This window comes from Zea mays, chromosome 4 (assembly GCF_902167145.1).
Source record: "Zea mays cultivar B73 chromosome 4, Zm-B73-REFERENCE-NAM-5.0, whole genome shotgun sequence".
Lineage (NCBI taxonomy): Eukaryota > Viridiplantae > Streptophyta > Magnoliopsida > Poales > Poaceae > Zea > Zea mays.
Window position 1 is genome coordinate 175,081,471 of NC_050099.1, and position 25,193 is coordinate 175,106,663.

At 46.7% G+C, this 25,193-nt stretch overlaps 4 protein-coding genes across 4 annotated transcripts; 1 reads left to right on the forward strand and 3 right to left on the reverse strand.

Annotated features, from left to right (window-relative positions):
• Positions 1 to 295: 295 nt before the first annotated feature.
• On the forward strand, positions 296 to 2,546 carry LOC100278288 (uncharacterized). Its single transcript, NM_001326425.1, has 4 exons — positions 296 to 533; positions 620 to 697; positions 2,040 to 2,135; positions 2,208 to 2,546. The coding sequence occupies exons 1-4, from the start codon at positions 531 to 533 to the stop codon at positions 2,283 to 2,285; spliced, it is 255 nt and encodes an 84-aa protein (NP_001313354.1). The 5' UTR covers positions 296 to 530; the 3' UTR covers positions 2,286 to 2,546.
• A 16-nt stretch (positions 2,547 to 2,562) lies between these two features.
• On the reverse strand, positions 2,563 to 5,861 carry LOC100283243 (uncharacterized). The gene is made up of 3 exons (NM_001156145.2): positions 4,948 to 5,861; positions 3,114 to 3,178; positions 2,563 to 3,032 (listed from the first exon to the last, which is right to left on the reverse strand). The coding sequence occupies exons 1-3, from the start codon at positions 5,702 to 5,704 to the stop codon at positions 2,730 to 2,732; spliced, it is 1,125 nt and encodes a 374-aa protein (NP_001149617.2). The 5' UTR covers positions 5,705 to 5,861; the 3' UTR covers positions 2,563 to 2,729.
• A 416-nt stretch (positions 5,862 to 6,277) lies between these two features.
• LOC103654099 (RING/U-box superfamily protein) lies at positions 6,278 to 13,222 on the reverse strand. Its single transcript, XM_008680923.4, has 7 exons — positions 11,845 to 13,222; positions 11,642 to 11,757; positions 8,111 to 8,716; positions 7,725 to 8,016; positions 7,433 to 7,598; positions 7,105 to 7,207; positions 6,278 to 7,006 (listed from the first exon to the last, which is right to left on the reverse strand). The coding sequence occupies exons 1-7, from the start codon at positions 12,724 to 12,726 to the stop codon at positions 6,889 to 6,891; spliced, it is 2,283 nt and encodes a 760-aa protein (XP_008679145.1). The 5' UTR covers positions 12,727 to 13,222; the 3' UTR covers positions 6,278 to 6,888.
• Positions 13,223 to 16,992: 3,770 nt separating this feature from the next.
• LOC542014 (plasma membrane intrinsic protein 1) lies at positions 16,993 to 18,417 on the reverse strand. The gene is given in 2 exon segments (NM_001111661.1): positions 16,993 to 17,472; positions 17,566 to 18,417. Coding segments are annotated over 2 exon segments (867 nt in total). The 5' UTR covers positions 18,337 to 18,417; the 3' UTR covers positions 16,993 to 17,376.
• Between the last annotated feature and the right edge of the window lie 6,776 nt (positions 18,418 to 25,193).

The following is a 25,193-nucleotide window of genomic DNA, read 5'->3' on the forward strand; positions in this document are numbered from 1 at the left end:
CTCTATATAAGGAACTTGTACACCACCTCATAATAGAGAGATCAGAAAGAGGCCAGAGGCCCAACCCTATATCCAGTGTCTCGTGTGTTTCCTCTGTTATGCTTATGGGAAGGGAGATGAGTTCTCTACAGCTTCTCGTGCCTAATCTGCTGACGGGAAGGAAGGGTGCGGATCTGGTGATCCGTGGTAACGTAGTTCTCAACAGATGCAACGCTGACGACCGACTTGATTGCAACAAGTTGGGCCGACAACCAGTCCACCAGCCCAAAAGGCCTTTCCTGGCCTCAATAATCTCAGTTTAACTGGGCCCCCGTGTGGCACTGGACTTGGTGGGGCCCGTGTCCATGGTCGTCTCCCTTGTCCATCGTCTATCTTCTCCCCCAAATCGCATTCTCATCGCACCGCACGAGCTACGGATCTGCGGCCCGACGACTACGACGACGGGGAGGTAGGGGACGAATCGTTGCAAGCAACGAGGTCAGAACTAAGGAGGCCGATCCATCCTCCAGCCTCCGATCCCATCCGACGACATGGTGAGGCGCTCAGCTTCTCTCGCAACCCCTCGCCCTCCCCCTATTTCGGTGCTATACTAACGTCGTGGTGGATGTGCTTGCCCTAGGTCTGCGTCGCGTGCCTGCTGCCGCTCTTCCTGATCCCGGTGGTCAACGCCCTCCCTTACCTCATCGACCTCATCATCGTACGGTTCCTTCCTCCCTCCTCTCTCTCTCTCCCCGACCCCCCGGGTTTCTGTAAGATCCATCCAGAACATCGGCGTGGTGGTGGTTGGGGTTTCTATCAATTCAGCGGTCCTTGTGGGTCTTGGAGCGTGTTTGTCTACTAGTCTACTGTCTTGGGCTCGTGGATTCGTCGGAGCAGGAAAGTAGAGGTCAACTCAACCGTTCCTACAGACAAACAAAACTAGACAGACCTAGCTGCCGGTTATCGGTTGTGATTCGTTCGTATGAGCCAGCTACGGCCGGAGATGCTTTCATTCTCTATGACGACTTGGTCTGGATTTCATGATCACGTTTCCTGTCAGCAGTTCATACCCACCCAGACCCAGATCACCTCATCAGATTTGCATCGCAATGATCTCCTCGTCCAGTAAATGGATGGATGAGCAGTATGCATTTTGAGCTGTGAATCCCTGTGCGCAGTGCGTCCAGCTTTTTGAGAGCCCAGGTATCGGATTGTTGACACTAGATGTCAGCTTCTTGTGCAGTAAACTGAAAACTCAACTTCTAGATGCAGTGGATGAATAACTAAATTGTTAGCGTCACAGATGCTCCTAGAGAGAAATAGCAAGTAGAGAGAGCAGAGAGAAAGCTAGTAGTAAACTGGAGAGACGAGATAAGGGATGATAGTGTTTGATTTCTGATAATTGGTAATTGATGATTCCTATTAGCCCATACAACTGTCCTTTTATAGATGTAGAAATCCACTTGCCCCCTGGCAATGGCCCCACATGGCAGCCACTCCTAACATAAATATACCTTGTTTTGATTGGATAGCACTACACAGGTAACTGTTGAGAATAAATCAACGTCCTTACACTTTAGCAAATAAAGGGAACGGTATTTTCAATTTGTTGGCAGGTGGCATGGAAGACATCGTTTTTTTTTGTGCGGGGAAGTAATATGCACCTTTTTACAACATATTGGTTCAGTGATGCCGGCCCAGTTCTAGCCATGTACTCATGCGTAAGTTTGCCTAGGCCTTGAGGTATTAGCTGGAACAACATTAAATCAATGATCCTCTAGGGAAGATGTAGCTGTGAATCGCAAAGATTCGAGTATGTGAATTGGAACAGCCAGCTTGGCGTTATATTTTCTAGGTTTATATGGTCAGTCGCTTACCAACAATTCTGTGACAACCGCACACCTGCTTTGTGAAGCAGCAATTCCGACGGCGGCGTGCTTTCTAACTGGGCATAGCCTCGTAGATTTACATGTGCATCTGGCCACACCAGTGAAGAAGATCACCGTTTGTTTTTTTAATAAAGTTGTGTTGCTTATGTTATTGGACGGTATCGTATCCAGAGCAAGGTGTATCGGCTATTTGGATGGGAGTACCGGAGACCTGAAAGAGTCCCACCTGCATGTCCATACAAGCCTGCAGCTCAGAAGAACGATGAGGTATGCCCATCCTACATGTTCATCCTACTTCCATGCCCTTTTTGTGCTCATCCTACGGTGCTGTGTTTGCAGGGTGCGAGTGAATCAAAACCCCTGGCCGAACCGCACGGTGCTGGTGCTGCGGCGGCAGAAGATAAGAAAGTGGAATGATGCAGCAGGCGCTTAAAATGGTGGCCACGGCTCTGTGTGGTTAGCTAAGAAACAATAATTGTTGTGGATGGTTATGTACTTGGTTGATGGGTTGAACTTGTTATGACACTCCGGATCCTTACCAGTTGCATTACTAATCACTGCTGCTGGTCTGGTCTGTCTGAATAGAAGGGAGTTGAACTTGCAGTCGCAAATGTAATAGCGAGAGTGAATCTTGTTGTCCAAGGCTTTCGTATAGAATATAATGCTTGAATAATGAGCTCAAAATTATGATTTTGTCATCAAAAGCTTGGAAATGCTTGAAAGAGATATCCTGGTTACAGAAGCTAACGTTGAGTACAGTAGGCAGAGATTCGGATTCCAACGTGAATGGAATAGCTTTATTTATCTGTTCGTTATTCTGCTATTCAACTCGCAAGGAGATTTGGGCGGATGGAGTGGAGATCACTTGGTATACTCGAGGACAGCATAGAAGGGGTCGAGATAGATGGCTCGGAAGGCGGTGAAGCCTGCGGCGTCGACGCCGAGGTGGCGGAACTCCTCCTCGGAGCGCTCCCTCCCCTGCGTCCGGTAGGTGGTCATGACGAAGATGTCGTTCTCCAGCAGCGCCCTCGTCCTGGTGCTGCTGTCCGTCTCCTCCGGCACCACCGGCTCGCAGGCCACGAGCTTGCCGCCGTCCGGCAGAGCGGCGTGGCAGTTCCTCAGGATGGCCGTGCACTCGTCGTCGGTCCACGTCGTCAGAACCCACTGCATGCATGGTCACAGTCTGGACTTGTAAGAGTTGTGTTTGCATGCAGTGATGCAGCAGATGCAACTACCGTACCGTACCTTCATGAAAATGGCATCACCGGAGGGGATGGACTTGAACATATCTCCGCCAACATGCCTCACTCCTGTAATGAAACAACACACGACGAAGACTGATTGTGGCGTGTTGTGTTGTGTTGGTCTTAGCACAAGGCAGGCAGTTCGTGCCCTATTATTAAAAAAATTTTGGGAAACCAACAAACGATCTGATTCCAAGATCACAGAGAGTATACAGAGATCCCTTCTGTCTGCTCTAGTGTGTGCCTCTAGGCAGTTGTCGGACCTGCTACAGGTCGCGTGAAACACCGTCAGCGCCACAGAATCGAAACCATCCTTGGTTCGCAGTAAGAACTAACAAATCTATTTACAAGTATTTTTATACCAAACATTTGAAGAGTGCTCACACATTGCTACGGTGTTCAAATAAGTTATTGTTCAAACATGTTTAAACTTATTTATGATAACATTAAAACTAGAGAAAACACAACTTACTTCTATAACCAGTTGGGTAATAGTTATGCTTCATAATTCAGATATATTAATAAAGGAAATGCAAAGAATACACAAATCTTGGTGCCATATATTTACAAATAAATTTTATATCATTGTAGCAAAGAATCCACGTGGCAGCGAGAACTTTGAGGTTCCTTACAGTTGTTGCATGTGACATGGCCACACATAATTGTTTATGCGGCAATACCAGATTATATAGATAAATACTAACACGATTGTTAGTCCTTGAGCTTGTCATTGCCAAGCTCACTCTAATAGCGAACTATTTTCTCTTAAACATGTTAGCCTGTTAGGGAAACATTTTATTCTCGGACAGATAGAAATGTATGTGTGGGAGGAATACACTCTCTTTAGGTCTTATTCGGTTAGAAGTGAATTGAGGGGATTTAGGGCCCGTTTGGCATAGCTCCAGCTCCTGATTCTAAGCGAGGATCTGGAGGAGCCGTGCCAAACGGGTATTTTTTTTAAACTGATTCTCGTGTGGAGCCGAAAGATTGGGAGTCGTTTTTGTGAAGAAATGTGGGATCTAAAAAAACCTGCTCCACCCTCCCTTAAAACAGCTCCTCAACCAACCAAATATGGACCTCCCCTTAAAGTTTGATCGAAATTACTCGCAATTGCCATTGGACAAAAACATAACGAGCCAATTTATGGATTAAACATTTGAGACCATTTTATGCACTACTATGATGGAAATATTTTATATGTTATTGTTTCATAATTTTTTTCTCGTATATGTGTCCTACTTATTGGTTTGTAACAAAGTTGAACTGCAAAGGGTAAAACAGACAATCGCCACAGACCACCAACTCTCAGCAGACACTTGCCAAACGGTTTTTAAAATGATTCTGATTCTCTAGAAGAAACAGGAGGATCAGCTCCTCACGAGGATCAGGATCTGGAGCTAAAGAAGCAGGAGCCAGAGCTTTACCAAACGGGCCCTTAATTCCCTCGAATCCCCTGTATGTTATCATACTCTTTCCAGCATGTTGACGTAGTCGTAGCATAAATTTTGCATTAGTAGTATTCCTTTGGAATGCTCGGACTACCCGCCTTGTTCCATTAAGCAAACCATTAGACGGATGTTTTCTCAGTAATATAATTGGACAATTAACCTTAGGATGTTTTGAGCGACTTGTTCTGGGCATTTTCGAGGAGCTAAACAATGTACAATCTCGACGGAGCTGAGCTGAGAGAAAAGTGCGTAAAGATACGTGCTCATAATCTCGAGGATTTTTGGTAACCAAAACGAACCACGGACGGATCGGGAGAAGATAAGGTCCCGCACTGCCATTGCATGTGATGTGAGACTATGCGAGGAGAAGGAGGAGCGTATACGTACCGGCGATGGGCGGCGCTGCGGCGACGACGTCGGGGAGGTCGAAGTTGATGCCCTCGGTGATTGTGGGGACCCTGCGCATGATCATCTCGAGGCAGGCGCCGGAGCTTCCCCCGACGTCTACGAGCGTGGCGACGCCGCGAAACCCGCCGGCGGCGCCGTAGCCGTCGAGGAGGGCACCCATGAAGGGCTCGGATACCCCCGCCATGGCGCGGAGCATGACCCGGTTGGCGTCCTGGTCCTTGCCGTAGTAGGCGTAGGCGGTGACCCCGGCGTTGGCGCGCGCGAACGGCTCGGGCCCCGCGGGGTCAAGCACGGCCTCGTGCAGGCGGGGCCACGCCGCCACCAGCGCGTCCTGGTGGTGCTGCAGCACGTAGTCGGCGTAGGACGCGCCCGAGGCGGGCCCCGGCACCAGGGTGCGGCCCACCGCGGTGAGCGCGAATAGCCGCCGCCGCGTGGTGGGCGTGGACTCGGTGGACTCGGAGAAAACGCCGCGGGACGCCAGCAGGCGGAGCAGCCGCTCCAGGACGGACGGGTCCGGGTGGCCCGGCGGGAGGAGGTCGGCCGCTGACATGGGCGCGTTGGCGCCGCCCGCCCACACCGCGGCCGGCACGCCCAGCCGGATCACGGCCGCCAGCGCCATCGGCACCGACACCATGTTCGCCAGCTCCATCATCGCCAGCCTGGCCTCCGCCGGGGACATGTCGTCCCTCGCGGCGGCGGCGGCGGCGGTGGCGCCGTTTGCGGACGGCGGCGGCATTGCTTTTGGTGGTTTGGATTGACGGCACGCCGCACGCTACGGGAGGGGAATGGCGTGCGCGCGCGCGTGTTCAGTTCAGTGTGTGGTGGAGGGAGCGACAGGACAGGATTTCTACTGCAGTACTGCTACAGCGGCGGACGGGACTCGTGTGTGATCTGGAGACTCCCAAGACTGCAACGGCCTGATCACATTCACATGACCCCGTCGGCCCCGCGCCGAAAATCACGAGCCCGAATCCCAATCACGACGGGCACACTCGAATGGAGACGCGATCTGTTTTTATTTATTTTCGATTTTTGAGGAATGGGGAAGCAGAGTGCACACTCGAATTTATAATACTGTTTTGATATGTTTTTTTCAGCACTGTACAAAGTAAGCCTTTTTTATTTTGAAGAATTCTTTGTATTCTCACATTTCTATGGCACTGATACTTTTTTTTTGCGTCACTGGTATTCCTGTTTATGGGGTTGTCGTCTGTTTGGCCCAGCCCCAGCATGGTTGCGATTGCAAACGCGTCGCACGTCATCTTGCAGACCATGCCTGTTGCTCCTGAGTGCGAAAGACGTATGCACAGCACAATAATACTGTACTATATTTCATCAATATTCATATGTGATATGTTTGTAAGCGTACATTCTCCGTGTAGCGTACAACAGCAGCTCGAAACATCACGGACCGTGCATTTGAAAGAGAAGTCGACTCAACCAAAGGCAACGGGAGCTGAAAGCTACATACCCACTACCACACTACGGACTGATACGCAGATGTAACGCACCAAACACTGACACATCACAGCTCAATGCTCACTGGGAGGACCAGAGAGTGATCAAGGAACCTGGTATATACCAATGCATTGCTGGTGTCTGCTTCAGTTGAGGATCAGTCAGTGTATAAATATACAGTGAAACAGCTTGCACTGGGGACACCACTTCCCAACGCAAGCTCTTCCAAAAATTAATGGCACGCCCTTTGCCGCCTGCGTCTCGGCGACACGAGCAGCAAGGCAACGAATATGCAGGCAACGTAAGTAGCCTCCCCTATAGATTCACAAAGGAGGAAAAACAGAGTTCTTTTTTGGGGGATTGGGAGGGGGTCCATTTCCTAAACAAGCTTTTCTTCACTTGCAGCAAAACTTCGCTTGCCGTCAACTTATTCCTTTCCTACTGACTGTATCTTCCACCACCTTACATTACCGAGTATGCGCGGACCACCTCCACGATGGGAGCCCGGCAGAGCGGGCACTTGCCGCCGCTGCGCACCAGCTCATTTGCACATTTCGAGCAAGTACACATGTGCCCACACCTGCCATCATCACCCGAAAGGTTTAAAGCATTACAAATCACGCATCACATACACCAGCTTGTGCACAAGGAACCTGAAATGTCATGTGGAGTACCCACCTGTACAGTAGAGAATCAATCTGTGAATCACAGCATACGCAGCAGGTTCCTGTCCTCACCTGATTCCATTTTGATCCATCGTCACACAGATCCATCGACAATCCTGACAAAAACAAGCAGTTTAATAAGACCATTCATACTTGCACAATGAGTGAAACCTACAGAAAACAAGTGGACCTCGATTGATGGTAACAGTCACTAGGAAATAAATAAATAAACTTGGTAAGCAAATAATGAAAATACGTTTCTGGTTTGGGTGCAAATCATTGTTCATATTATTAGATATAGAAACAGTACTACGATAATGATGTTAGAAGAATTGTCTGACCTTCAGGTCCTGCAAACCGATTCAAGGCAGCTGACACTTCTTGTCTCACAGAACGCTGCAATTCCAGCTGCATGTCCATGCACGCTTCCAGCATCCTCTGCATGCTGCTCATCCCTTGCTGAAGTCTACCCATGTCAGCTCTTAAATCATTAATAGCATCCCATTCCTGCAAGAAACACAGAACCAAATATATTACTTTTTTTTGACTCAACGCACTAGTTAAAAAGTTTTTTCTCCTTCTATACAAAAGCTCCATTATTGAATGTGAAGATAGCATAGGATCTGCATGTACCCTGTGTCTGCTGTTCCAGTTGTTATGACGCAGTTCTCTGTGCCATAATGGTTGTCGTGGTGGCAAAGGTGGAGGAGGGATAACAAGGGCAGGTCTATTGACAGGAGCCTGGAATTGCTGAGTTTCAGGGTTCCGTTCTTGTTCCTGATTTGCATTTGGTCCATTTGAAGGGTGCATGGCTGCATCAAGATTCCAGTTGAGGGGACCATGACCACGCTGTTGAACATATGACCTTATTAATCGCTCCAAACTTTCACCAAAACCATTACTAAGAAGATTGGACACACTTCGCCTGGCAATTCAGAACATGAAATAGCTTGAGAATAAAAATAGATTGAAATTAAAGACATTTTTAGAAGAAATACCACACTGAAGGTAGAAAATACCTGCTAAGTAATTCTCTAAGTTCCATGCTGTACACATTGTCATCGTCAGGTGGGATAAACCTATTTTCGTTCCTAGGAATGGGGCCTGTATCAAGTGCGGAATCTTGGTAATCATCTTGCCAGTTCTCCATGGTACCATGAGACTCGTTATCATGCCATCCATCATGCTCTTCTTGTAGATGACCATGCTCCCTGTCATCCTCCTCCATGGTTTCACTGTGTAAGTCTTCTGCATTATCTTCCCAAGTTCTGTCGGCACCTCCACCAATCTCACTGGGCCACCTATTAAGACTGGCATCCAAAGATGTCTGCCAGAATCCCGTGTCATCTTCTGTCCCATCTTGCTGCATGTTGTCACCTTGAGTTAGAGACTCTTGCATCATAACCATGTCATCCATAGGTATACTTGGTGAGTGTGCCTCAGCACCATCTGCACCCATTTCTTGTAAATCCACATTCTCCAGCACAGTTTGGGTGGTATCCTCACTATCAGTAAAAGCCACCTCAGCCCCTTGCTGAGATTCATCGTTATCTAGTAATCTAACACTCTCAACCACAGAAGCATCAGATTGGCTAACATCTTGACTACTTGCAATACTCTCTGGTCTGAAAAAAGTACAACAAATTACCTTTTATTAATTTGAACAGTGTCCCGAGGGGGGGGGGGGGGGGGGTTACAAACAATATCACATAACAAGAGCTCTAATTGATAAGGCCTTGTCATAGAACACAAGCATCCAGGGATGTAAATTGCACTGTGTGAGCAATCTTAACAGGTGGACACCCATTTGCGGGGTTTTTTGGTATCAGCTCATGTGAGCCTTGATACCACACATAAATAAACTCTGAAACTCAGTGGAGGCAGAAAGTACTCCCTCTCTTCCATGTTATTTGGACTCAGTTTTTCAAGCACTCAAGATGTGCATCGATATTCATAGAATAAGGCTGGAGCTAAACATCTTGAGAATTTAGGCCTAGAGGTCGCCCTTAATACGGTTAGGGCGTAGTTTTAGTAGTGTGTGGGGTTTCCCTGCAGTTTTTTCTCTCTGTGGCCTTCCTCTGATTATCAGCTCTAGTGAAGGCTGCAGCATAGCTGCAGGGCAGTCTCTCTGTGTGTGTCTTTATCTTGCCTTCTTAGGCTTTGTATCTTGAAATCTACATTTTAAAGTTACCAAAATCATTTTATATTTAACTTAAAAATAAACTACATAATACAGAGACTTTGAGTTCTCAGTTTGGCATTTGCATCTATCTGTCCATAATCTCTACCCTAGCATGTACACTTGTTAAGCCTGCCAGCAGTACAACAAGAACCATATATACTTATATTAGTCTTTTAGTCCTGTGAAAAAGAGAATAGAAGTCACAAGAACATAAACACCGATGGCAATCTCGGTCGCTGATACCCTTTCTCTTCTTTTAACCACTCTGAAACTAATTGTATTTATTTATTTATTTTTAAAAAATTATATAAAATCCCTCCAGTCACAGAAGAAGTTCACCAATGGGATGTAGCAGTCAATCATTTCTAACTTCGACCAATTCTATATATCTTTGTATCAAGGATCAGGAATAAAGAAATGTCAAGTAATCAAGAGATGCTATCCTAGTATACATATACACTACAAGGTTGCTTCTTGGATGCCATAAAAAAATAAAGCAATGACACTTTTTGCGGGATTTTAGATGCAGCAAGGTATAAGAAAATATGGAATAACATTGGCAATGAAAGAATTGGAGGAACAAAATAAAATACATGGAACAGATGCATCAGAATTGGGAGTGGTAGTAATAAAAGATATGCTATCCCTTGTTTGCATGAGTCAATCACTCATACATCAAAAATATACTAGTTAGTTGCCCGTACATTGTATTTTTTATTTTAAAATTATTAGTACATTTAGGGCCTGTTTGGTTTATGGCTAAATGTGCCACACTTTGCCTAAGGTTAGTCGTTCAAATTGAATAACTAACCTTAGGCAGAAAAGTTAGGCAAAGTATGGCAACTTAGGTAGCGAACCAAACATGCCCTTATATTTATAATTCTCTCCTTTATATATCACAAGCGGGCGTTGGTTGTAGTGGTAAGAGTCGAAGGCTTTGTTCCAGGCGGCCAAGGATCGAATCCCCTCGCCCCCACTCCATTTTTTGAATATTGGAGGAGCTCTCGCTGGACGTGCGACGCACGAAGAAACCCGTGCTAAAGTTGTAGTGATTGCATGAAAATGATCAATAACTCCACTGTTAAGAGAGAGGCTCATATCATCGTTCAATGCTATCGATACTCTGAATAAGAGCTAAGAGGAAGAGGATTCTCTTCAGCAGCAATCTAGGGTAACTAATGCCAGCTAAAATAGCACAAGAGATATAGCTTGACAAGCGGGTGTAGTAGGTACAAGATAGTTGGTATCACCATCAAACTGCACTAAGACATGCAGAGGCTGGACTCAAAGACCTGAGGTTCCAGTCTGCTAGTCAATATCAATACAGTTTCCAGTAGCATTTAAAGCCTATTTGGTTGGTGAATAGTCTATAACGTATAGAACAAGAATGGCCAGCCATCAGAAGGACCAGTATAATTAGCAACAGTGGCACCTGAAACCTAGCCTGTGGCTTTCCTTTAGCTAGTAACACAACTACCACAGTAAAAGATTGGTAGTTCATTTTAGAAGTAATTTCAGTGGCATTGGCACCACGAACAACCTATGCACATATTGCATGATGGAATAACTTGATAAGAGACCATAAATATTTGTAATGGTTCCAATATCTGGGCAATACATTTCCAACGAAAAAGAGCATCTCCAATCTATTTTACCACACTGTAGTATCTGGCAATGCCAGACAGATTACAGTTAAACAATACTTTCAGTTGGCTTGCAAGTGTATTCCCCAGTTTTTGGGTTTATCTCTTTACCAATAAACAATAAAATAAACAACTCCTGATCCTTATTGTCTAGGCTTTTAGTACAAATATAGTGTGTGACAATCAAAGAATTGTTTATAGGAGCAGCAACAGTGCAGTAGTTATGATACTAAAGATCCTTGAGAGACATGGAATAAAGCATGAGTTAAATGAGGCTCAGAAAATCAAACAAGAAGCTGTGTTTTTACCCTGGTAAAACACTTTTACCGCTGAACATAAAGAAAACAAGGCAAACAGGCAATGTGCTAGTAGACTAAGGAATGTGTTGTCCAGAGACACCCCCAGGATGTCAAGGGACCACAAACACAAATGAAACTGTACAACTGGGTCCTAGGCCTATACTATAATGGAACGGAGTGGGAAGTAGCAACCATTCTCACTTCCAAACCTCATACATCAGAATTATCAAAATAGCATAAATAATGCAGTGAATTCTCTCCAACATTCTGTGGTACAGAAGGGATGGAAATGATACGATTGAACCATCCAGCACTGAATGTGCACGGAGGCACATACTTGTAATGACATAGTTGATTACAGAGTCATCAAAATATATAGGTCCAGTTACCATAGAGTTGTATTGTATAATCGAAAAGGATACTAACCTCAAGGCGGGCATACGATGGCTCTGCCTCAACTGCCCAAGCTCCCTCGCTGCCACAGATGGTGGTCGCTCCTCTTCAAGCGCCCCATTCCTTAAGAACCTTCCCCTAAGCAGTCCCTGTGACGAAAACACCAATTTCACAAACCAGCATGCACGGTTTCACAGGTAAGTGGTTCGTGCAATGCAATGCCGCTAGGTTCCCACCTGGATGCGGTTGCGGCTGCGGCGAGGAAACTCCGACACCACATGGTACCCTGATATGCCCTGCAGCTCGCGCTGACGCTCCCTGGCCATACGGCTGATGACATCCAATCGCGCCTGCCGGCCTCGTAGCCGAGGAGGCTCCAGCTCCCCTCGCCTGTCCCTGTCGGTCCCGGCTGCAGGCTCGTCCCTGCGCGTGCCCGCACGGGAGTCGCGCGGCTGGCTCGCCATCTGTACCCACTCCCTTACGAGCCTGACCCTCTGCCGCTCCGTCTCGCCGAGCCACTCCCCACCGGCGGTGGCGGTGGCAGCGGCGGCGGCGGTGTCCGTGAGGCGTCGCGCGATCTGGCGCACGCGCTCGCGGTCACGGTCGGCGTTGTCCGGGGAAGGCTCGCGGTCGAAGGGGTGGGCGGCGTCGGCGCGGGGGTGCTCGAGCTCGCGCCACATCTGCAGGAGCGAGGAGGGCGCGTTGAGGGAGGGCGCCTGCGGGCGCGGCGGCGGCGGCGCGGCGGTCGAGGAGAGGAGGAAGGAGGAGGGGTCGAGGGTGGAGACCGGGTGGAGGCGCGCGAGCGCGAGGAGCTCGGCCTCGCGGTTGCGGCGCTCGACCTCGCGCTCCATGGAGGAGAGCACCTCCTCAGCCTGGCGCGCGACCCAGCGGCTGAGGAGGCGCGACTCCCGCCTCCGCCTGCGCACCGCCGACGACTCGGCCTCGCCGTCGGGCTCATGGTCCGCGGCGCCTCCGCCCGCCGCGGCGGAGCAGGAGGAGGAGGAGGACGGGGCCGGGGAGAAGCAGCCGCCGAGGTGGTCGCAGACGAGGTCCTCGAGGTCGCGGCGGAAGTCGGCGGCGGCGCCCATGCGCTGGTGGTGGTGGTGGTACTCGTCCATGTCGTTTTGTCTGTCGCAATAGATAGATGGGGTGCCCTAACCCTAACGCGAGGAGAAGAGATTGTTGGCTGGGAAATGGCTAATGCGGAGGCGACGGGGTGGGGATTAGGGCGGGGTTGGGGCCGCGGCGAGGAGGCGGCATTCGCGAGCGATTGGAGGTTGGATTGCGAGCCAGAGCCGGAGAGACGGCTACAGCCAGCCTCGGGGACGGCGGGGAGGGGGTTGGATTGGGTGGGGAGGACGAGGACGGAAGGAAGAGGGAGGAGAGGTGGAGACGCAACTCACGGAGGAAAGGAGAGAGAGAGAGAGGTTGAGGAGCAAGGTGGAAGGAAGACGAAGAAGAAAAGGCCGCTATTTATTTATTTTTTTATTTAGTTTCTTTTTTGGTTGTTGTAAATTTGGTTTGGGCCGCGAGAGGAGAGAGGCGCGTATCTCTTTCACTCACGCGTAATAATCGCAACTGTGCGTGTATATGTATGGTATCTAATTATGCATGGTGCATACTGCATAATTAAACATATTTGAAGTTTGGACAAAATACAGCGAAATTTTGTTTAGCGGAGGCCACGGGATGTGAAGTTTTTACACGCGAATTTGGAAGCGGGTTTGGTTTGGGGTGAGAAACGGGACGGGACGGAAGTGGGTGGTGGATGGAGTTTCCGTCACGGCGTCACGTCATGGAGGGACGGGGCGGGACCCGTCCTGACACGTGGAATTGTCTGTTTCTTCCGGACAATCTCCTGGTAGTACCCCGCAACTGAGCCCCTGGCTGGCTCGCCCCGTTTGATTGGATTGAATCCAGTATTTTATATTATCTATGTTCTATTACGTTTTGAATTTTTTTATGTGTTAGAATACCTTTACAATTCGCTTCCTTGGATATGTTTCTTCATGTACAAGTACAATTTCAATTTAGTGTTTTCTGAGGCGATCGAAATTATCATAACTTATGTTTCAAAAATATTTAAAGAGTAATTATTATTTTACATTTACTTTTGTATCATTAATGCTTGTATCTTATTAATGTCTAATCTATCAAAATAATTGTAAAAACGTAATATATTTTTTGCTAACTAACAAAAAATTGAACGGAAAACTCAATTTATACATAAAGAAAAGTAAAAAAAAACGATAAATCTTGTTAAGGGTAAATTGAACCAAATCATTATCTAGGTTTGTTGTCCTCTTGAATTAATATGTCGCCAAGTTATGGCAAAACATTTGCCACCATTCCATTTAAACTGTTTCGAGTCTTCCCATCATACTGGAGTAGTATAAAAAATATGGAGAACCTAATTAGTTAGAGTGCATTTTATATGCTTAAAATACCTGTCCATATCTATCTACCTATCGTGCAACAGCGGAATAAACATCCTCTTCTTTGTTGCCTCCATTCCATAGTCCACCCCACTGGAAAAAGAAAAAGAAAAAAAGAAAGGAAAAATGCAGAGCGGAATGCAGCACCGACAGACACAGAAATTAAGCTGCTAGTCGCCGCTTCATCGCAAACGGCAGGACGACAGAATCATGAGCATGCTGTGACCAAAAGCTAGCAGGGTAATCTTATTAATTAGTAGCCTGCATCTTTTGTGTGCTCATAGACCGTAATCCTCTCCCTCCTCTGCCTTTTGATTTTTGAACAAAGTGAAATGATGCACCGGACTTTTGGCGATATCTATGGAAAGCATGACAAGAACACCATATGTACATGTTCTCCTACTGTTAATTTTATATTATTATGCAAGTGAATATTGTTACTCTGCTGTAGCTGAATATCTGCATGTTTAAAGCTACCAGATCAGTTTTACAAGTCAACATATCATTATAACTAACCGGACGATGACGACCATAGGAGGAAGGCAGCGAGAATATAAAATGAAATGATAGAGTAAAATGAAATGAAATGGTAGCAGCAACAACAACAACTACTAGCAAGTCAATTGAGTAGAAGAAAATAAAGTGGCATCGGAAGTCTTAACAGTGAAGCTAACAGCGATGTTGCATCCCATCAAAGCAAACTGCCTAGGAGTCGTAGTAGTCTACTAGATAGTACATACATGTGTTCATCATCAGTCTTTGTTGATGCCATGTAAATGTACATACATGATCAAGAGAGTAATGCAGTTTTTAGCTGACATGACGGTGCGTATATACAGAGGAGGAGGATGTCTTGTCTGTCCTGCCTTTGTGTTACTAGAAAGCTTGGCCGGCCGGCATGCCATGCCTTGCCTGCTAGTGATCATTACTACCAAGCACACAGCAGGCCGATCAAAAGATTAATGTCTTGGGCCGACAGATCAGATTTAGGTTTCGAATGCCCAGGGCCCAGGAGGAATTAATAGGATTTGATTTTGGCTCATAAAATAATAAGGTCTCAGTTCAGCAATGATTGCATTAAACATCGTCAGGAGGATTCATCAGAAGAGCGAACAAAAAGGAAAAGTCATGGACACACACATATATATAAAAAATAAATATTAGAAGAACATAAAGCGGCGGGCTCTTTTTGTGGATATAAAAATATAAAAATGGAAAAGGAAAAAAAAGAAGGAGAAGATGATCTTCCAATCTTTGTACGTAATTTGTACAATTCACATTTTGTTGGGTTCTGCTAATTCCATCCTCTCTTCCCAACGCAATAATCTTCCTGTTGCGTACATGATCCATGTCGATAAGCAAATTAAAGATGACGTTTTCCTGTTTCAGAAACCTAAAAACATTGTTTTACTATTTGAAATAGTATACGTAGCATGAAGTTCTTGCTTCAAGGCTTAAGAAAGTTCAAGATAGTAAATTAAAACAAAAGGAAACCCTAACCTTCAAACAAGATGTAGCCATGGCTTAATTCCTTAAGATGATACGGGATCAGTAAACTGAAGATGGGCTTTCTGGTTGGTGTCACAAAAGATGGGCTGCAGTAATTGGGCCTGGTTGTTTTTTTCTTTCTTTGTCCATCTTGGACTCTGTGGTTTAGGGATTTGGGGATTTGGAGCCTCTCATCACTTGTTGACTCTCACCTCTTATATTTTTTATCTTTATAGTGAAGTTTTTGCTCGTCGCCGTCCGTGGGTTTTCTCTTCGTAAGAGTTTTCCCACGTAAATCCATGTGTCTTTCATTTGTTTAGGTATTTTACTTTCTCCTCATCTTGCTTTCTATTGGAGCCATCTCTAAAGTTTTTTGGTGTGTGGTCATATTGGCATTAGAGGCATATATGTGATGTGTTCTTTGATATGTTGGTGATATGCTGATGAGGTTACTGTTGTGCTGAGCTAATTGTTGCATATATATTGTTGTTGTATTACTAGACAGTGTGTGGTTGTTTGATAAGAAGCTTAATTAGATGCTTCTTTTGGTTCATCCACATAAGGCTTTGTTCGTTTCATCTCTAATCTATGGAGATTGAGGAGGATTGGAATGGATTGAGGGAGATTTTGACTTGTAGGGGATTCAATCTCTCTCAATAATCCTCATGAATTTAATAAAAACGAACAGGGCCTAAGATGTTAGGTGAAATGTTTATGACGGCTTAGCTTACAGTTTTGGTCGCTTCTGGTGTGCCTCGACCCTCACAAGGTTCAACCCTACCAGCAGCAGAGTTATTCGAAAAATAGCTTGTCCAATAAAACTATTTAACTGATAAGTTGAGCTGTAGCAAACGGATCTGTATAATATTTGTCGCATATGATAAGTGCCGGCGTGCCGCCAAAGCAAAAACACACACGCTATAGTGGAGCAGAGCCATTGCCATTCCCTACTCTGAAAGAGACCTCTCACTGACTCTTTCTTTTCGTCAATAGTTCTATATAAACTATATATATACTATTCGTATAATCCCGATCCTGCATAATAAAGTCATCATTTACAAATAAAATTTCTAGAATGCATGGTCGGTAGTATTTTTAGAGCCAGTCCGGCAGTCCCGATAGCATTGAGAAAGAGAGAGAGAGAGAGAGAGAGAGAAAATGATAGCATTGCTTATTACTCATGGCGTCATGCATTTGGTTGACGATGAGCTATTTTATGTTATCCGCCGACCTTATCCACTATTAAAAGAAGAAATATATATATAGTTATTTATCGCTCCCTCCCCCTCCCCGACAAAAGAGGTCGAACCATTTGACAAATTCCAGGTATACATGCATAGCTGCCGTACGTCACTAACTTTGATTTTTTTTTAATGTTACGACTAAATTCGAACCAAAGTCACAACGTTTGGACACATCAAATAAATCGGTACAACAACATCTTATCATAAACAGGGAGTCTTCTTCTTAACTTTCATTATTGGCATGCATGCATACACTTGAATTTGAATTTTTACACATATGCATGCTTAGTTTATATACTTCACCGTACCAAAACCCAAGCGAGAGAGGACTAAACAGAGAAGTCACAAAGTGCATTGCAGACTGATGGCTAGCTGAACTGGCCTCCGCGCGTGATACACACTAGCTAGCTCACATGGACATATATATATGACGAACAATAGCAGATGAGACGACGACAGCGATGGAAGAGCGAGCACGCACCACTTACTAGCACATATACTAGTAATTAACAAGACATGCTGGATATTATACATATATAGCTTAATAACGATGATTCGTATGCTGCATGGTTGCTGTTGGTAATAAACAATGTACGTATAATCAGTCACGGCTCTTGAAGGGGAGGGCCCTGATGATGACCACGTGGTAGATGGCGGCAAGAGCAGCACCGATGAAGGGGCCAACCCAGAAGATCCACTGCAATAATAATAGTTCAAATCCAAGGTCAGTCATGAACTCGCGCCGCAGCATGAGAATTCGATCGATCGACATGGCCAGAATGAAACTCACGTGGTCGTTCCATGCGTGGGACCTGTTGTAGACGATGGCGGCGCCGAGGCTGCGCGCGGGGTTGATGCCGGTGCCGGTGATGGGGATGGTCGCCAGGTGCACGAGGAAGACGGCGAAGCCTATGGGGAGCGGCGCGAGGATGGGCACGTGGGAGTCGCGGGCGCTGCGCTTGGCGTCGGTGGCGGAGAAGACGGTGTAGACGAGCACGAAGGTGCCGACGATCTCCGCCCCGAGCCCGTCGCCCTTGGTGTACCCGGGGTTGACGGCGTTGGCGCCGCCGCCGGCGCCCATGTAGAGGCCCTCCTGGAAGCCCTTGACGACGCCGGCGCCGCAGATGGCGCCCAGGCACTGCATGACCATGTAGAAGAGCGCGCGCGTGAGCGACAGCTTCCGCGCCAGGAAGAGGCCGAAGGTGACGGCCGGGTTGATGTGGCCGCCGGAGATGCCCGCCGTGCAGTACACCAGCGCGAAGATCATGCCGCCGAAGGACCACGCGATGCCCTGGATGCCCACGGTGGCGCACTTGCTGGACGACTTGCTCACGCCCATCACAGTCAGGATGCTGATGTACAGGAACAGGAAGGTGGCCACGAACTCGGCGATCCCGGCCCGGTAGAAGGACCACGACGTCAGCTCCTCCGCCTCGAACAGCGGCGCCGGCGGAGGCTCCTTGTAGTCCTTCTCCTCCGTGCCCTGCGCCGCCGTGCCGATTGGCTGGCGCTCCGAGTAGCGGTTGGCGCCCAGGCGAACGTCCTCCTCCTTGCCCTCCATCTATTAATTCCCCCGCCTGTAGATAGAGAGACGGATTGCTAAGCTGAGCTGGGACACTGGGAGAGATGGCTGTGTGAGTGTGAAGCGAGGGGATGGCTTTCCGGAGCTTTTTATAGCGGGCCGCAAACCTACTTAGCAAAGATTAGATTGGCGGTGGATGGATGCATGATGATGATATGGTTTAATTTTTGTTTGCTTTTCTTAATTTAGTGGATGGCAGCTATGGTTGTATCTATATATGTGGCTTAGATTGTTGGTCTGTGGCCTCATCAGCCACCCACGACATGGCATGGCAGAAGGGGATTGATTATTATATAATGAGAAATTCTGATAGTACATCAACATGGGTGTTAGGAAGAACATATGTTAACCATAACAGGTACGGTGATAAGATAGGATTATCATTGGGGCCAGCCTTATGTTTTCATAAAAGCGAATTATCTATGTGTGTGTATTTAAATGGACTATATACATATACATGACTATAGTATAGCTCTGGAAATAAAGTTGTGGCCCTCACTCATCAGTCGGTAGACACGGACAGAGAAGTGGTTCAGTTGGGGTGCTTTATTTTTCCTTTTCCTGTGTGAGCTCATCTAGCTGTCTCTAGTTGTGTCACTAGTCCACTATTTAGTATGCTAACTAATAAGCCCTTGATCGATCAATGAACAATGATAGCCACAAACCAGTCACCACCCTGATGAGTATGGAGCAACAGCAATCAGAAAGAGGTGGATCATGGCATGGAGAATCATACGTACTAGCCAACAAGTGAAGGAAGCCGACCAAAACGTTAGCCTTTGCAATCTGTTTTTGTATACAATTTGCAAATTGCAAGGCAGGCCTACACACACAGGAGGGCGTGGACAGCGACGGCGTGGGACGGCAGCCGCTGCTTCATCGCTGGCCGCACACAGCGCCGCGGCCCCGACGACCTCACCTGCACCTTGCACCTGCAATAAAAAGAACTCGAAGAATCATACAACAAAGGCAGACGCACTAGAAGAAAGAAGAATCACGGTTGGGCGTTATTCATCATTTCTTCTTCTTTACAGCAGTATATCTCTACTACTTATTAAGACTATAATAGTAGTCTACCATTTCACGTTCTGCCCATTCTCTGTTCTGCCTTTCCGATTCCTTCCTCCCTGCGTACAGTCCATTCCCATGTTCTCTGCCACCATTCTATATATCTATGTCGGAGAGGAAATCTCCCCGGCCGAGTGGCGGATTGCACACACCCTAAATCCTAAAGAGAGGAGAGACCTAAGCGTTTTGCTTGCTACGAGTCTGGTGGATCAACACACGAGAGCACGCGAGGGTTTAGGGTGTGTTTGGTTTGACTTTTGGCTTTGGCTTTTGCCCCCCTAAAAGCCAAAAGCCAACCAAAGGGCTAGATCCAGGAATCAGCTTTTTCTAAAAGCCGACTTTCTCGTAGTGTAAATCTGAAAGCACCTCTGGACCTGCTTTTAGTGGCTTTTCGGATGTAACTGTGAAAACATATATTGAAGAATTTTTAACGACTTTTAGTGGTTTCCATCAAACGGTTTTTAGCTTTTTAACAGCTTACAGCCTACAGCAGCTTTTTTCACAGCTCACAGCCCACAGCAACTTTTTTTCACAGCCACAGCCCAACCAAACAGACCCTTAGAGTGGTTCGGGCCGCCGGAGCGTAATACCCTACTCCACTGTGTGATGTATTGCTTGGGAGCTTATATGAACTTAAGAGTGTCTGCCTAGAGTTGGGTATTGTAACGTCGCATGTCTCCCCTTTTATAGCTGAAGGGGGGCATGCACAAAGGCACTGAGCCACTACAGGAAACGCCTAAATTTTCGTGGGCCAAAAACCCACGAAAATAAGCCTAAACCGACGAAAATAACCTATTTTCGTTGGCAGGCCGACGAAAATAGCCACCGAAAATAAGTTCGACGAAAATAGGCAACTATTTCCGTCGGTACCGACGAAAACACCTTATTTTCGTCGGCTTCCACAATGCCGACGAAAATAGTTGGTCGGCTGACTATTTTCGTCGGCCTCGATGGCCGACGAAAATAGGTTCTTTATTTTTGTCGGCCCCGGTGGTGGCCGATGAAAATATCTGGGGCACGTATTTTCGTCGGCCACCACCCAGGCCGACGAAAATATCTGGGGCACGTATTTTCGTCGGCCACCACCCAGACCGACGAAAATTCAGGATACCCTCCCAAAACAGATTTTTCTGCACCTTTTATTAATTCACAGCAAAATAAACATATACACAATCACATATACAGATTTCACAAGCATGCACTCTTCACAAACAACATTCACAAACATATTCCATACATAGTCCATACATAGTTTCAATAGCATAATCACATCCATAATAAAGTCTATACATATACATACATAGTCCATAAACAAAGTCACTACTCACTCCGGCGGGCTGTGGGAGTTTTGGCCACTCCCTCCTCCGGCACCAGGAAGGTGGCCACTCCCTCCAGAACCATGGACGAGGAAGTCTTGGACGTTGACAGCACCCTCCGATCCATGAGCATGTGACGTTGAACCCTGCAATTCATCAATCATTCAAATAAGGCTGTGTTTTGCTATCCCTATACATATACATTGTTGTGTTTGGTCAATATTTGCATAAAACTAAACATGTAACGTCACCTGTGATCCATGGTGATGAGGAGGCTGTGCATGCATCCACGGGTACTGTTGTGCTGGCCACCCTAGAGGTGGTGGCACCCACCCCGTCGGTGGCGGTGCCATCCACGCTTGAAATGGCTGAGAGCCCGCCGGTGGCTGGGAGACCGGTGGCACCCATCCCGGGACTGGCTGCGATCCTTGGGGTGGTGGAGGCGTCCAAGTGCCTGGAGGTGCCTGCGTCCACCCAACACCGGTCCACTGTGGCTGCGACGCTGGAGCTTGTCCTGGCCGCTGTCCCCATCCTTGTGCCTGCGAGCCATTTTTTATAATAAAAAAAAGAGTTGCTATGGAATTGAAGTGTTCAAATAGTGTTACCTGGGGAGGGCGAAAAGCGGGCAAGTTCATATCAGGGCCGAGTCGAGTAGTCATTTCCTGCAAATGGATGCAACGTTAGAATCGCAACATTATACTTTGAATTCAATGACGACACGTGATGAGATAGACGAATTACCTAAAAATAAGAAGCCATATATTGCGTCAGCTGCCCAACCTGCTCCTGCGCTGCTCGAGTCTGCTCATGTGCTGCTTGAGCCTGCTCCTGTGCTGCCCGAGTCTCCTCCTCCAGCTGAGCCTCTCGAGCAGACCTGGAGGAGCGAGAACTCCCTCCCGAATACGATGTCTTCCCTTGACCTATTGTCCTGTTATACTCCACAACGCCGGTGCCAAAGGCAAACCTGCATGATACACATAGTTGAGCCATTAAGTGGACACATTCTTGTTAATGAAATCGTCGAATCAAACACAAACACCTCACCTGCCATGCTTTCTACCCCCACCACTGTGGTACAACGCCGAGGCATCTAAGTCTGAATGCATCCAGTCGAAATCAGGCCCATGGCGTTGAGTCATTTCCTCCCCATATGCATTCTGCAAAGAAAGTTAGAGTTGGAGTTAGACACAAAACATACAATTTAATTCGTAAATACAAACTTGTTTACCATTTTCTCCCTTGTCGCCTCACTGCATAGCTCATCAGGGTTCGTCGGCTCAGGGCCACGGTGACCACGGACGTAAACCTCCATAAAACTTGGAGCAACTCCACTTTTAGCTTCCTGCATGAAAAAGAAGAGTTAAACCATAGAATTGTAATAGATGTAACATACAAGTTTGATTTATATACTTACCATGCGGCGTGTGGTACCAAGGTGTCCATCGGTGTCGTACCTGTGCCCCGGTCCTTCAGTGCCACGGTTGGCACGGTGCTTGTTGGACTCTGCAATCCACTCAGGCGACGCCCATCTCTTAGCCAACCACCTCCAGGCTTCCACGTCCTTCGCCAGCCAATCCACAACGCTCTCCAGATACTGCTCCTCTGTGAGGTAGATCTCATTGGCCCCTAATGCTTTGCTCATTTTCTGCCCTTTTATCTTCTTGTAGTAGTAGTTGATGGCCGCGATGCGAGCATTGTACATGGCATCCTTGATTACCTTATCAGCGCACTTCCGAAAGTGCCTCTTCACACGTGCCCACTGAGCCTGATCGTTCTCGATGTCATCCGGCAATTGGAACCTCCCCTACATATCAATGGAGAAGTGAAGTTAAAGTAAGATTAGGAGAAGCAATAATTCAGTGAATTGCTTATATACGAAAGTAAACTCACCCAGAACTCGTCCCACACAGCCACCTGACAAGTCCTTCGTTTTTGTTCCGAACTTCCCCCTCCGCTACTGCTTTCCCCTGGCTGGACATAGTCCTTCAGACCCCAGTCGGCCCACTGCATAGCCGCGAACCTCTCGCCATTGAGCTCCACCATGCCAGGGTAGTAGAAGCGACAGAGGCTACCCAACACCGCGTTCACCTTGGGACGTCTGCCTGTACCGTCCCAAGTCAAGTCTTCCCATGACCTACAAACATTAATAAAACAAGTAAACCAGTGCAATCACATTCATATTAAAAAATTAACACAACAGAAATAAGCCCCACCATTCTCCAAGCGGCCGGATGAGCCTCCTCTCGGCAGGTCTCGGACCAAGCGCATTGCTCTTCTTATACCTAAGTATACAAGTAAATTCAATATGATGAAATGATTTAAAACTAATATCAATTAAACTAATATGCATAATAATACCTGAAGGACGTAGAACCATCTGACGAGTTGCCCGTGCTGCCTGCCCCCATAGGGTCAACCTCCTCATCCTGCTCACCCTCCTCATCTTGCTCACCCTCCTCACCCTGCACATGAGCATCCTGCTGAGGAGCCTCCTGCTCACCCTCCTCACCATGCACTTCGTCTAAACAATCGAGAAGTTGCTGCTGCCTCTGTCGGCTCTGTGAGGTGCCCTAAAAAAGCCCACTGTCCGAGCTGTCCTCGCTGGCCGCGCTGCTCCCACTCCTCCTCGATCTCCTATGCTTGAACATGTTCAACTGTAGATAAATTAATGTCAAACCACAGTATATGAAACAAATAATATGAAAATTAATAATGTGAAAATTGGAATACATAGCTTAATTGATTAACTAAAAGAAATATACTAATCAAAAGTCATCCGCATCCGATGATGCTTCTTCGGCTCGTTGTTTATTCATACGCTCTTGATTTCGTTGGATCCTTACTGATCTTCTAACGACGACAGGTCGTTTGCGCTTTGACCTAGGTTCTTCAATTAAGTCGCTTGAATTGCAACAGAGATTTTCAAGGCCTTCTCCATTGGTCACATGGAATCGGTGAGCTATGTCTTGATTCGACGCCGCTTCTGGTTGAAAAACAACATCATCGTTGTCCCTGCTCGTACTCACGTAGTCAGCACTCTCTGGAGCGACGACTTGTGGGTTGACTTTGATTGCAACCCACCAAGCCCTAAGGCTTGGGTGAGGATATGGCAGGTAGTACACCTGTTTTGCCTGATTTGCATGGACAACATCGCTCATACTGCTCAGAATCCTAGAGCTATGCTTCACCTCGACATTACCATACTTGTCGACACGAGTCCCACTATGAGCATCAAACCAGTCGCACTCGAAAAACACGACTTTAAGTTCTTTGGGGCCATCGAAAATCAACTCTACAATGTTTTGAAGAACACCGTAATAGTCCACTACTTTGTCATCGTCAACATATGAACTTGCCAACGCACCACTATTGGTGGTGGCTGCCAATGGTCGACTCTTCTCCAATTTCGCGGTTCGGAAGCGATATCCATTTACATCATAGCGAGTATAGTTCCGGACGGACACAGAGGTATGTGCCATTTGCTGCAAGTCCGGGTGCACAGAGTTTTTGGAAACCTATACAAGGAATTAGTATATGCATTATATCTTCCAAGTCCAAAATTCAAAGATTAAGTATGGACAATGAGAGAACGACAATTACTAACATAATTACGAAACCACTACACGAAGTTTGGTCCACCTTTCAACCCATCACGTCGAAGATTTTCTAATTGGATGGTCGTAGGTTTACTAGTAGATTTCCAACATTCTTCATCAAACATGCTGGACATATTAGAAACATGGAGATTACACACTATAGAAATTATGAGATGAGAAAATGGACGTAACTATGAGGAAAACTTACTCGAACGCCTCCTGTGTGCTGTCAATATTGCTATACATATATAGCATTAGCGTGTTCAAATCTGATCCTTCAATGTGACGTACACTCCCTTTTTCAACTGCTTTACCCGGATTCGCAAAAATTTGAAGGGTGCTTTGGGGCGATTCATTTTCGACATGAAGTCGCACTGAAGGAGCAAACACATTGTTGGCTCGAGCGAAATACCTGGTTGAGAATTGAGATATCTCCTTAAGGGCAAAAGCCTCCGCAATACACCCTTCGACTCTAGCCTTGTTGCGAACAGACGCCCTGAGCTTTTTCAACGCCCTTTCTATAGGATACATCCACCTGAATTGCACTGGTCCGCCTACCAAAGCTTCCCAAGGCAAATGCACAATTAGATGTTGCATCACATTGAAGAATCCTGGCGGGAAAACCTTTTCAAATTTACAAATAAGAATTGGAATTTCTTTCTCAAATTTCTGCATCAACCTCTTCGATACCGTCTTTGTGCATACTTCCCTATAGAAGTAACTCAGCTCTGCAAATATGCTCCAAAGCTCATCCTTAAAATAGCCTCGAAACATCACGGGCATCAGCCTCTCCATAATAATATGGTAGTCATGGCTTTTCAAACCGATCAATTTACCGGTCTTTAGATTGACTGTC

Bases quoted from the DNA above. Each gene is read 5' to 3' on its own strand.
- LOC100278288 (NM_001326425.1), top strand. The intron at 698-2,039 runs GTACGGTTCCTT...TATCGTATCCAG, and splicing joins ACCTCATCGACCTCATCATC to AGCAAGGTGTATCGGCTATT. The intron at 2,136-2,207 runs GTATGCCCATCC...CTGTGTTTGCAG, and splicing joins CAGCTCAGAAGAACGATGAG to GGTGCGAGTGAATCAAAACC.
- LOC103654099 (XM_008680923.4), bottom strand. From the start codon at position 12,726: ATGGACGAGTACCACCACCACCACCAGCGCATGGGCGCCGCCGCCGAC. The intron at 7,599-7,724 runs GTACATGCAGAT...TGTTTCTTGCAG, and splicing joins ACTGGAACAGCAGACACAGG to GAATGGGATGCTATTAATGA. The intron at 7,208-7,432 runs GTCAGACAATTC...TGTTTTTGTCAG, and splicing joins TCGGTTTGCAGGACCTGAAG to GATTGTCGATGGATCTGTGT.
- LOC100283243 (NM_001156145.2), bottom strand. From the start codon at position 5,704: ATGCCGCCGCCGTCCGCAAACGGCGCCACCGCCGCCGCCGCCGCCGCG. The intron at 3,179-4,947 runs GTACGTATACGC...GTTTCATTACAG, and splicing joins CGCAGCGCCGCCCATCGCCG to GAGTGAGGCATGTTGGCGGA. The intron at 3,033-3,113 runs GTACGGTACGGT...CCATGCATGCAG, and splicing joins GTGATGCCATTTTCATGAAG to TGGGTTCTGACGACGTGGAC.